The 12887-nt window shown below is 39.4% G+C and overlaps 1 protein-coding gene across 5 annotated transcripts in view; it reads left to right on the forward strand.

Moving 5' to 3' along the window:
* Positions 1-9205, forward strand: part of LOC135319200 (ankyrin repeat domain-containing protein 26-like) — a 64284-nt gene extending 55079 nt beyond the window's left edge. For 4 of the 5 annotated variants that reach the window (XM_064478448.1, XM_064478451.1, XM_064478450.1 and 1 more), the window contains 3 exons: positions 5735-6097; positions 6676-6871; positions 8461-9205. In XM_064478448.1, coding sequence (XP_064334518.1) covers positions 5735-5842 — 108 coding nt within the window. In that variant the 3' untranslated portion in view covers positions 5843-6097; positions 6676-6871; positions 8461-9205. Of the gene's footprint in view, positions 1-5734; positions 6098-6276; positions 6404-6675; positions 6872-8460 lie in introns of all 5 variants that reach the window. The other variant, XM_064478449.1, reaches the window with a different exon arrangement.
* The last annotated feature ends 3682 nt before the right edge of the window (positions 9206-12887 follow it).

Genomic DNA, 12887 nt, shown 5'->3' on the forward strand with positions numbered 1-12887 from the left:
GCATGCTTAGCGTACACAAGGTCCTGGGTTCGATCCCCTGTACGTCCTCTAAAAATAAATAAGTAAAACCTAATTGCTTCCCTCCACCAAAAAAAAAAAAAATAAAAATAAAAATAAAATTCACGTATCATATAATTCACCCATTTAGGATGCATAGTTAGTATCTCCTAGTATATTCAGAGATGTGCAGCTGTCACCACAATCAATTTTAGAACATTCCCATCACCCCAAAAAGAAAGCCTGCATCCCTTGGCCATCACCCCCAGCCCCCCGTCCCCATCAGCCCCCGGCAGCCACCAGGCTGACTTGTGTCTCTACAGATGTGCCTGTTCTGGGTGTTCCACATGAGTGGAATCACATGCTGTGTGGTCCTTCATGATTAGCTTTTTTCATTTGACAAAACGTCTTCAAGGTTCATCCACGTTACAGCGTTTGTCAGTATTTCCATTTCTGTTTATTGTCGAACAGTACTCGGTTGTGGGGCTAAACCGTTTATCCATCCACCAGTTGATGGACCTTTGGGTTGCCTCTGCTTTTTGGCTCTTGTTAATGATGCTGCTGTGAACATTTCTGTGCAAGTTTTGGTGTAAACATGTTTTCATTTCTTTGGGGAACAGACTTAAGAATGGAAATGCTGTCATATGGGTCATATGGTAACTGTGTTTTACCTTTTGAGGAACTGCCATACTGTTTTCCAGAGTGGGTGCACCATTTAACATTTTTATCCAAAGTGTGTAATTCTCCCAATTTCTATGCATTTCTGTCAGCACTGGTCATTAGCTCTCCTGGTAGGTGTGAACTGGCATCTCATTGTGGTTTTGGTTTGCATTTTTCTGATGACTGAGAATGTTGGGGATCTTTTCATGTGCTTATCCATTTGTGTATCTTCTTTGAAGACCTGTCTGTCCAGGTTTTTGCCCATTTTAGAATTGGATTGTCTTTTTATGATTGAATTGTAAGAGTTCTTTTTGTATCCTGGGTGCAAGTCTTTGATCAGATGTAGGATTTTCAGGTGTTTTCTCCTGCTCAGCAGCTTGCCTTCTTACCTTCTTGATGTTGTCTTTTGAAGAGTAGAAGCTTTTAACATTGATGAAGTTCAGTTAGTCTACTTCTGTCTTTTACTGTCCTACCTAAGAAACAAGTGCCAGGTCCAGTCATGAAGACACACACCTGTGTTCTCTTCTAAGAATTTTGTAGTTTCAGCTCTTTCATTTTGAGTTAGTTTTATATATATTGTATGAGGTAGAGGTCGAATTTTGTTCTTTTGCATGTGGATATCCAGTTGTCCCAGTACCATTTGTTGAAAAGACTATTATTGTCTCATTCAGTTATTTGACACTAGTATTGAAAATCAATTGACCGTAAATGTGAGGGTTTGTTTTAGATTCTCAGTGGTGATGCATTGATCTATGTCTGTCCTATGCCAGTACCAATTCATACGTTATGAGAACTGTTTCCGAGTCATCTTGCGTATTACCAGTTGTTTTACATAGTAATAAAAAGTCAGTGTCGTGGGATGTCTGCAACTACTTCTGTGGAGATTTGCTGCTTCCTGAAGGGGCCTGTGGCCAGCTTATGCCTTGCTGACTCTGTGACATGACAGAAAGTAGGCTTTCAAAGATGAAGTCCATCCCCCCCCCATTCAGACCTTTAGTTTCTCACCCAGTGCCTCCCACTTCACTCCAGTTTCCATCAAATCATGGTCACGGGATCTGCTGACTTAGCCTGCAATATACTTCATTATGTTGCACTCATTATAATTCATAGACTCGTCCATAGATTTCACTATCTAGAGGCAATAGATTAAGCATGGAGAAGATTAATTCAACCTTCCTCTTTGGAAGCCTCTGTAATCCATCATCTCACGGTTCATGATGAAGTCCTCTTTTGGCTTGGTTCGTGTGTGTAACACTGGTGCCGATCTTGTTCTTGGTGTAGATCCTGCATTCTCAGCTCCCTGTGTCTACCTCCTTTTACTTAAAAAGAGAGATGCCTAGCTGTGTTCTATAGCTTAATGTGTAATTAATGAAATAAATATTTCATCCCATCCAAGGAAAATTTTTAAGAGTACAGCTGTTAAATACTAGATAATATTCAATCAGTTTGTCAGAAACAGATAACAGATCAGTAATTTGAATTTCAAAAGTTCAAAGCCAGTCTGTGTGATATGGAGAAGCATTGTGCTACAACATAAAGCTGAGACAGTCTTACCTTCCCTTACCAACAAGCTTTTAAGTAAGGTAAAGGAAAAATTGTATTTAATTTAAATACTGCCAAAGGACACTACATTTATGGTTCCATAATATTTTATTTTCTCTCTGAGGAAAGGAAAGTGAAGAGTGAGTGCTAGATTAATAAGTTCTCAAAGCTGCCTGTCTCTTAGAAGATCAGTTAATTGAAATGAGGTAAAAAGGCTGATTTTTGGTAAACTATTTCTGGTTGTTCTTCAGTTATTAGACTTCAAATCCTATGTCTCCTTGCTTACCCATCTTCCTTATCCTCAAAGTTGAGGGGAAATTGTGAAATACATGCCTATGTGTAAGAAGCTGTAATTGGAGGGAACTCTGAAGTACCTTCCTTCTCACTAGTTCTTAGGTCTTTCTTTCAGCTATCTGCTATTTCTTAGCACTTTGTCATTAATAAGTTAATCTCAACATTTGTTACTTTCCACTTTATAGGAGACCAATTTCTCCTATATTCAAGTTACATTTCTTATTATCTTTTTTCACCCACTTTTCTGTTTATCTGTTTTTGCTTAACAAACTCCCCAAAGTTCAGTGGCTTAAATAGGCATTTATTTTGTTCACAACCTGCGCTTAGGAAAAGTGTGGCCAAGACAGCCGGCCCCTGTTCCTCTCAGCTTCAGGTGGGGCAGCTGGAAGGCGGGGGGCTGGAATCGCTTGAAGGTTCATCCATTGATGTCTGGTGGTTGATGTTGGCGGTGGGCTGTGGCTTTGGTGGGGCAGGCAGGCGGACCACCTCCCCTGGAACACCTAAGCTGTCTTTGTGGCCTGAGCTTGCCCTCATGAGCCTGGGTTCCAGGGTTAAGAGCGAGGCAGAAGCTGAACTGCCTTTTCAAACCTGCCCTGCAGTTCACTCGGTGCCCCTTTCACCGTTTGCTGTTCTTTAGGAGCAGGGCACTTAAGGTTGGCCCATAGTCTACCTTTTTTATGGAATTAATTTTGAAAATTTATGGAGACATTCAAAAACCAGCATAATTACTCATTAGCCACAATGTTTTCTTACTGCTTCCATATGAGAAATACACTTATCCCCACTCAGTCCCCCAGCAGGTCTCGGTCGCTGTGGTGTTAGGCTCAGGCTCCAGTCCAGGGTCTGACTTTACCATCTTCACCAGATTCAGGTGGGGTGAGGTTCCTGGGTGTGGTTTCTGGAGTACAGCCTCTTGGGTACACTCCTCTCAGTGCTGAGGCTTGAGGATAAGGAGACACGAGTTATTTACCGCCACACACCCGACATTCTGCTGAACTGCTAAGGACTCCCTCACTCACAGATGGAAGATGGGAGGCACACTGGCCCGTAGCAGTTCTGAAACGCAGCCTGATGCTCGGTCTTTGATTAGGACTTAGTCCCAACCCTGGGAGGGGTTCTCCTTCGCTGCCCTCTCTGAGCTCTTTGTTCTGTCCCTTTCATGAGCAGTGGCCTGTGTTTGCAGCTGAGTAGTTCTCTCAAGCCAGCTTCCTCCTCGTAGACCTTCTAAGAAAAACCCAAAGGCCTCTTCCCGTTTTGCACTGTCTGTCTCTTTCAGTCCAAGCTAGCAAGCAGTGTTTTTGCTACCACAGTTCTCCTTAAAACTGAGTTTCCTGTGAATTTTACTGGGGTTCATGCCATTGGAAAAGCTACTCTCACGTCTTTTTGAGATAAAGTCTTCACCTTGGGCTTTCTGTGAAGCTGTTGTGGGACCATGCCTTTAAAACTCTTATGCTTTTAAGATCTTTAAAGGAATTTGAGGCAGCACCTTAAATCTTTCCAAGGTCTTAACAAAGTCTTGGCTTCATCTTTAGACTGTTTTCCTGGCAGCACCCTAGATTGGATCTTAGCCCGGAAGCCATTTCTCTGCTTGCCCATTGTGTGACAGTTGGGCACATGGAGATGCTTTAAATAGGATACAGATACTTGAACCCAGTGAGTCCTAGTTCCTTTATATTTAATAATCTTTTTGTTTGTTTTAGCTTATTTCTCTGGTCAATTTTACTTTCAGCTGTTAGGTAGCAAGAGTCCCGTTTCCTCCGGCTTCAGTGTCATTTTCTTCCCTGGCCTAGAAGCCTTCACTCTCAGCCCTTCAAGGGCCCTCAGGCTTCCACTAACAGTCTCGTGGACACTTTGGATTTTCACTCCTACTCTTCTCTACATCTGTTCAGGTTTCACCTACCTCCAGGTTCAAAGGCATCCCCACATTTTGGGTTCTTTTTTAATGGCTGTGCCCCATTTTTAATATCAATATCTGTGCCAGTTATTTATTGCTAATAATTTATATAATAAACTGCCTCAAAGCCTGGTGACTCAAAACAGCATTTGCTTGGTTCACAAACCCGTGTTTAGACAAGGCTCAGTGGAGCCAGCTCATTTCTTCTCCACTTGGCATCAAGCGGGCACTAGAATAATCTAAAGGCTTGTTCCTGCTCACATCTGGAAGTTGGAGCTGGCTTTGGTTAAGGACACTCCCTGGGGTCATCAGCTGGGACAGCTGCATGTACAAAGACTCAGTAGGTGGCCTGGGCTTCACAACGTGGTGGCTGGGTTCTAAGGGTGAGCATCCCTACGGAGTGAAAGTCAGAAGCTATTTAGCCTTAGAAATCACACAGCAGTGCCCCACATTCTGTCCCCTAGAAACCAGTTGACTGAGGCCAGTACATACTTCAGGGGAGGGAATTTCATAGGGGAAGTGTCAAGGAATTTGTAGAGATGTTTTACAACCACCACCTCCGCCTGCCTTGTCTTAGCAAATAATCCTTCTATCTGAAGGAAAGTGGTTCTTCCCAAGTCCGTGTCACTGAAATTCCAGCAAGTTGTTTTGTTTGTTTTTGTTGAGTATGTACTCTTGTTTTGCAGAGAGCCACAAAGGATTACAAGAATTAAGGCTTTTTTGTTTGTTTGTTTGTTTGTTTAGAAAAATGTATGGATCACCTTACTAAACCACTACAGTTGGAGATGGATTTCTCCTTAACCCTGCGAATCATTCATTGCTCCTTGGAATGCAATTCAAACTAGCATAAAATATTTGTAGTTCAGAGAAAGGCTTATGGCATTAGAACCCATATTTGTAAGATGTATTAATTGCATTTTTTTCACAGTCTTGTTTTGGGAGACATTTATTAATTCAGCCCTAAGTAACTCAATATGATCTCCCTAAAATTAAAAATCATGGAGAGTTAAGACTTGGGTTAGGAAGGGGTAAGAGACTTTCCACTAAGAGGTGCCTTATAGTCACCTTTTTATGTAGGAAAGACATGAAACAATTACAGAAAAATAAGAGTGTAAAATCAAGCACAAATGTATAACAAAGATGACGACAGTGAACAGTATATTTTAGTGACTCTTGGTGGTTTGAACTTCTTTCTTGATTTTCTGGGTAATTTGAGTTTCTCCATTCCACAAGGCAGATACCATTTTATTGTAACTGAATTTATTTCAACCTTTGATGCTGGGTTAGAGTTAGGCTGTTCTTGGTCTGCTAACCTCATTAGCAAACAGTGTTATCTTCTTCATGCAGAATGCTGATCCTCCAACAAAAGTGGAATCTACATCTTCAGTACTTCTCCATCTGAGTGCAGAAACTCAACTTTTTCTAAAGGAGTTATTATCTATGAAAGAATTGTAAAAGAAATGTGACACACTAGAGGAGAAGAAGAAGTTGGAAGAAGAAGTAGTAAACCTCAGACGTCACCTAGAAATGAACACAGTGGAACGCAGTCCAGTAGAGCAGTACAAACGGGAGACTGAAGAGCGAGCAAGACGGGATGTAGCAGAAAAATGGAAAGAACTCAGTCAAGTCGTGCAGTACAACCGGGAGACTGAAGCGAGAGCAAGACAGGATGTAGCAGAAAAATTGAAAGAAATCAGCCAGTTTGTACAGGTGAAGCATTGATCTGTAACGTGCTCTAACTCACTTTGCTGAGAATTAGATTTCGGATGTGTACATTTTATGTGTTTCCTCTGCTTCACATAGAGCAGTTTGTTTTGTAGATTTCTGGAAGGAAGGCCGCATTTGTTACTCCCTTTAAATAATTCAGTTTCCATCATTACTATCATTAGATTGATCTTCCAGAACAATTGTCACTAGAGAATCATTTTAAGGCCGATTGGTGTAAATCAAGACTACTAGGAGGAAAAGAATATATTGTGATGGAAATACTGTGCCACACTCTTGGATTACTCTTAGGTTGTATTGTTCAATTTTTAAAATTTTAAATTGATCCTATTATTCTTTAAACTATCACATTACACGAGTACTAATATAAGAGTGATTCAACTTTAATTTCGTAATTCAGATTTAATTCACTTGACATTGATGATAAGTATTTTAAAGTTCAGCTTTTCTTCACACTTAAAATTGCTCTCTGAATCACTGACTCAAAACTAAAAGGAACAAATACACTGTAATTACTCAGGTTATAAGTATTTTTAAAATTGTATCCTTTTAATTTGCTCTAGGCACAAGCAGCACCTCAAGAAAAGTCATTAAGAGAGTATAAATGTGCTTCAGTAAGTCAAATGGAATACAAAGTTAAAGATCTGGAAACTGAACTGAAAAGTTTTACTTTTCTAATGAAAAAGAATTGGAAAAATACAGACAACTGTACCTGGAAGAGCTAGAAAATAGAATGTCATTGGCAAGTCAACTAAACTCGTAAGTGAAAACGTAGCATTATAGAAAATAATCTAGGTCATTAATTTGCCTCTTAGGCATAATTTTTATTGAGCCAAGTGCATGAGGTGAGTAGCAAGTGAGAGCTAACTAGATAGTGTAATTTTGGGAAATGGTGTTAGTAAATGAACTCTCCTTAAAATGTCAGTCCAGGGCAGTTTGCATCTCACTGCCTTTTGTTGCTTTTACATGACTTTATTTTTTGTATTTGCATATATTTAACCTGATCTAGTCTTTAAGCTAGGGGTTTTGCAAACTTTGTAATTTAGACAGCCATATTATCACAAAATTTCTAGCTGGAATTCCCAGAAATAGAAATGTTAATGAGTTTAAAATTAACTGTGTTTTGGAAGAGTACAACTTAAAGCCAAGGGGCCCCATTCTGGTGTTTGGTGAATTTACTTTCTTGATTGTGATATTTGGTGTCACCACTAGTGGGCACCATGAGACGAAGTACTGTATCCTTCTAAGTTTGTCTCCGCTACGTAAAGGCATGCTTGGGAAAGGGGGAAATTAACATGGGGTGAAGGGCAGTATAGTGGTTCACAAAGTGGCTAAAAAGAATATGGTGGCCTGCCCGAGGGGGGTGTGTGGAAGACAGAAAGGGCAGAGCCCACCTCCGGTGCCTGAATAACAGTGTTATAAGCTACAGGTCTCCCCGCTATCCAAAAGTAGAGTGTTTCTATGAAAGTTGTCGGTGTAAAGCAAAGAGGCAGTTACCTTAGGACACATCTTGCTGGTGGGTGCATAAAAGAAATATGCATAAAGCACAGGTGCTTACAGACACAGTCCAAAGCTGTGGCGGCGTGATGCCGGGATACTGAGTGTGGTTCGGGGGAAGGAGCTTGGTGGGGCCCCTCTCGCTGCTCGGGGTGCTCGTTGCCCCTCTGATGGCTTGGGCTAAAAACAAGCACCCAGTGCTATTCTGGCTTTTTGCTTTCTTTTCATAAAAGTGAAAATGCGCTTGAGATTTTTTTAGTTATGGAAAACAGGTGTTGATGTAGGCCTCTGGTAAAAGCAAAGTAACAAAGTGAGCTTTGGGAAATTGGGGGACACTTGAAATTGCCCCTGGCGCTGTCGTAGTTCTTTCCCACCGTGGACTGTGCCACCTGGTGTCCCCCTAGAGTTGGTGGCTCTAAACTGTTCCTCAGTGCTACATGCTTAATTTCTCCCAGGTAATGAGTGAAATGTGTATATAAGGGGGGTGAAAGCAAATGCTTGAAAGTGGCTTTGAGGGATGGTTTATTTTTTATTTCTAAACTGGTTTACTGAGGGTATGTCCAGATGCAGCCAGTGCAGAAGGCAGCGGGAATCCTCTGTGGGGGCGTCTCCATCTCTGACTCTCCCCACTTTGAAGTACTTGTTAGTTAACGGCCCCCCCAGGCCCATACATCCTTCTTTAGGACAGTTTTAAACTGTAATTGTTTACAGTAGGTCTGCGCTGATGTATTTTTTGGTGTCAAAACACAGTTTAATGGGACAATCTGTTTACTATTACAGCAACTTTAAAAATACACATCACTTAGGGAGAAAATGAAATGAATGAAATGTGTGTTTTCCAATCCCCACAGGGCTAATGAGAGGCTGGCAGAGATGAACACTAAACTGCAGCTGGAGAAACAGCACAAGAGTTCTTTCCTCGGCTTTGTTCCTGCAAGGCCTGTTGATGGACCGCCTTCTGCTGAAAGTTCTACTACTAGCGTAGAGCCCAAAAGGAATGTTACTCGAAGAAGGAACTTCAGGAATTTTTCAGACCCTTCAACTAGCACGGGCGGTCACTTGTTCACGATTAGTTATATTATCTTTTTTCCCTTGGGTTTCAGATTTCTGATATAATTCTTGTTTTTAATTTGATGAAATTCTGAGTTGTTTATTTGACTTCTGCACACTAAGTAAAAGCCATAATTAATTGTGCTAATAAAGAAAGGAGACAGAAACTTTATAATTTTTTAAAGTCCCTGGACTTGTAATTTTCAAGATACCTGTCATTAACTTTATTCAATCAATGCAATTAAACTGACAAATTTTAAATTTCTTCAAAAGCTCCATTTTAAATTCTATTTTAGAAATTAAGTATTATTGCCTAATAACTAGAGATACACTTTCCAATGTTTGGCTTAGTTTCTGATTGATTTCGGCTTGGCATTGGTTCACAGTAATTTTCAAGTTTGCCTGCACCCCAGTTTTTCTGCCCCTAAGCATAAGTAAATGATTGGCATCGAGATACTTAACCACATACAGGTGTTTTTTATTTAAAGGAATCCAAGATAAATTCTTTTTATGAATTCAATAAACTTGTAACACTAAAAACATTAAGTTCTGTTTTTAAGTTTAAAATTTTTATCATTTTCTTCTGTAAGAGTACATCCTTAATTGCTATTTTACTTATAGCATTGTTATTTTAATTGTTATAAAATGTCTTACTGAGCAGTTGTAGAACATTTCTAAATATGTAGTCAAGTATAGCAAGTATTTAAAATTTTAAAATGAAGTTCGCTTATGTCTCTGCCTTGCCCTCACCTGTAGGAATACCGAGGTGGCAACAATAGGGAGTCTTTAAGTTACAACCAGTTTTCATTGTGTATCGTTGTTAAAATAGCCATTTAAAGCGGTGCGCGTTGGCTTATGGTTTGATGGTGTTTTCATGATCTTCTTGATGTAGAGAAAGGTAGCACAGGCCCTTGTTAAGTGAGGTCCCAACCTGTTTCTTCTCACTTGGCTTCATGTCATAATAAATCGAAGAAGAAAAAAGCTCAGGTTTTGTAGACAGTGTTGTGGGTAAATCGAGTCTAATTGCTTCAGAGTCATGAAACCAGACTGCGTGGTGTTAAAAAAAAAACGCATGGCTAACACTTCTGTCAGCGGCTAAGCATGATGCAAACTCGAAATGTTTTCATTAGTTGTCACCAAAAAATCGCCAGTGTGTCATTTACAGGATGATGGTGAGTGTGAGTGCAAAAGCAATGCGAGAGAAAGCTCCTGAGGACAGTTCCTTCCTTTAATGTTTTTGGAGGAAAGAGGTGTCTATTTTTAGTACTTGTAGGTACACTGGAAAATAACTTATTTTAAACTCAGTGTTGTACTTCCAAGGCACACGTAGTTCTTCTGTGGGGTCGTGGGGCCAAATCACGCTAGATTTAGCAGGGAGATTAACAAGCCCCGCTCTGTCCGGGTGCAGAGACACGGCTTCCTCAGCACTACAGGGTGCTTCACAGGAGCTATTGTACAGTTACTGTTTACAGATTTCTTAGTCAGACTTAGAGAAAGAAGGTGCCTTCTGGAATTGCTAGGGATGTAATTATTTCTGCTGGGAAAACATAAAGTATTGCTATGAGAGGTGTGAACATACTGTCATTTTAATGACAGGAAGGGATGGGTTTTTGCATGGGGCTTAACAAAACAACAGACTTGCACAGCTTTTCAGCTATGGTTCTAGAAAGCAAAATGTTCAAAATGACATTGGGATTGACTTTAACATTCTCCTTTATTTGCAAGGTTTTAACATTTTGGACTGTTCCTACTGTGAAGTTCCAGCTTGCTCCGCATTTTTTTCTAGCTTGACAGAAGTGTTGTTCTAAGTCTGTGATTTCAGTCGCGCTGGTTGTCGAAGCAAGCTTTTTCCAGTTCGTAACACTTGGGTTTATTGCCTCTCTTACTGCTGCATGAAGTATAGCCTTGTCCCTTGACATTGTTGTAGTGGTAACAGATGGACCCCTTATCTGTTTTGCTAATTTTTACCCTCAGATTTCACATTCTAGTTTATTTCTGGGATGTTTTGTCCTACATGTCAGAAGCAATTTTACAGTTTTACTCAATTGTGTTACTTAACTTTATTACTATAAAATACAAAAAGTTAAAATTAGCCTGAGCAGATACATCGCTGTTAGATTTTCTTGCACATAGAATTTTTTCTGAGAACTGAAAACTTAAAAATTGATTCCAGACAATATTATAACAGGCAAAATCTCTCTGTTTTAAAGACTTTTTTATGTTCAAGAGTTTTTAAGTTTTGGTGTGCCTAACATGAAGCATGGCCACAATAGTTAATAAATGTCCTTCAAATCTATTTTAAATAGGAAGACTAACTTTTACACTGATTGATTTTGGACTTTTGGTGTATTACTGACACTTTGAAACGTTTTCTAATGATTTATTTAAATAATTTTTAAATTTCTCAAATGTCCATTCAGTTTAGCAGCCCTTTTTCTAAATGGGATTATACCAATGCACCAGAGCTAAAACGATTAATATTCCTAAGACTTTAACTTTTTACATGACACAGCACTGCGTCTCAGCAGTATCTTGGTCACGTTTCTTTTAAAAGTAGGCTTCCAAGGCAGGGCACATCCACTCAGAATTTTAATTCTAATCAAACTATCACAGTAGTTAAGCTCACTTCTCATAAGGTGGAGGCAGAGTTTAGTAACCTTGTTTCTGGTATCAGTTCTCTACTCTGAGGACTCCCTCCTGCCCTCATTTCATTTTGTCTGAATGGACAAATGAGGAAGCACGTTATCTTTTGAAAGACAATCACTCAACTTCTTCCAGTTCTTTTTCTTTCATTCACTTTTTTCTCTGGACTTAATTTTTTAACTCCTTGATCAACAAATTCTTTCTCATTTCTTTTCTCTGCAGCAAAATACATATATTTAATAGTTACAAACTGACAAGTGTCATTTCCTTCATACGTTAACCTATTTACAACAGGATAATGAATGAGAGTGGTTAAATGCCTTGGTTTTATTACATTTCTGGAATTGTACTTATTTTTATAACATTTAAAATAAGAATGATACCAAGTTTGAACTTAAAAGTATCAATAATCTGAAAATATATTCACTTCGGAAATGAACGTGTGTGTATACGTGTTGGCAAGTGTGTTTTTATCAAATTGATCTCAGAAAGAGAGGGCAGCATTATCTTCCAGCCTGTGACCTCAGTTTTGACCTCAATCCTGCAGTGTCCCCAGTGGGACCTTCCATTTCTATGGGACATAGTCTGCGAACTGCCAGTTATGAGAGAATCCTCCTAATTAAAAATCATTAGAATTAAATCTTGCTGATACATTGTCTTCCTGTGTATGATTTTCTCACCTTTCTGTGTTTTTGTTAAATGGAAAAGTTTAAGTAAAACTGCAGGTGCCTTCTCCTTATTAATGTTGGACTTCAGACCACTTCCACCATCTGGACATAGGGGTCCTCACCTAGAAATAAACATAAAGGTCCCAGAAGTACCTATTTAGGAAAATAGCTTTGCAGAGGAAAAGATAGTAATCTCACATTCAACTCATGTAAAAGTGTGATCTACATTTTGCATAGTGTTTATTAATGGTTATATGAATTTATTTCAGTAAAGGCTTTTCCCTTCATCTGCTAGGCGTTTTTCACTTCACTGGCACTGTTGTCACGTTGTTGATGGCATAAGGCCTCTCTAGAATGCTCTCGTCAGACAATGTTATGGAAAACAGGCTCTGAAAATATTGGCAAACGGTAGCCAAAAATCTTGTCTTTGCACCTAACATTTACAAAGGCCTGGGCTCTCGTGTCGCTGTTATCACCACAGTGTTTATTATGTTCATGTACTATTTTAGACCCTGTTTAGTGAGCGGGTGACTTTTATAAGAAAGATTTTTAAAAGAACACTCTAGATGGGGACACTTGAAGTCTGAAGTGTCCCCACACATTTCATAATTAAATACGTAGCTAATTAAGTCAAGTTTCAAAAAGTTGGCCCTAGTTTCTAGAATGGAAACAAAGTTACAGTTAAAGAATTAGGTATTGTTTTCCTTGTTTGAACTCTAGGAAGTTGTGAATCAGAAACCAACTTTGAAAACTGGCACTAGCCTCTCCTTTTCTTTTCTTTTCTTCAAGCAGATTTTCTGACATAAATATTTTAGTCATCTACAGAGAGCAAAATAAATTTAACTTGTTTGCAGTAGAATTTTCGCTTGACATTATAACAGAACCCCTTTCTTCATTTTGTGTATCTACGATTCTGT

The sequence above is a fragment of the Camelus dromedarius genome, chromosome 24 (assembly GCF_036321535.1).
Source record: "Camelus dromedarius isolate mCamDro1 chromosome 24, mCamDro1.pat, whole genome shotgun sequence".
In the NCBI taxonomy this organism is placed as follows: Eukaryota; Metazoa; Chordata; class Mammalia; order Artiodactyla; family Camelidae; genus Camelus; species Camelus dromedarius.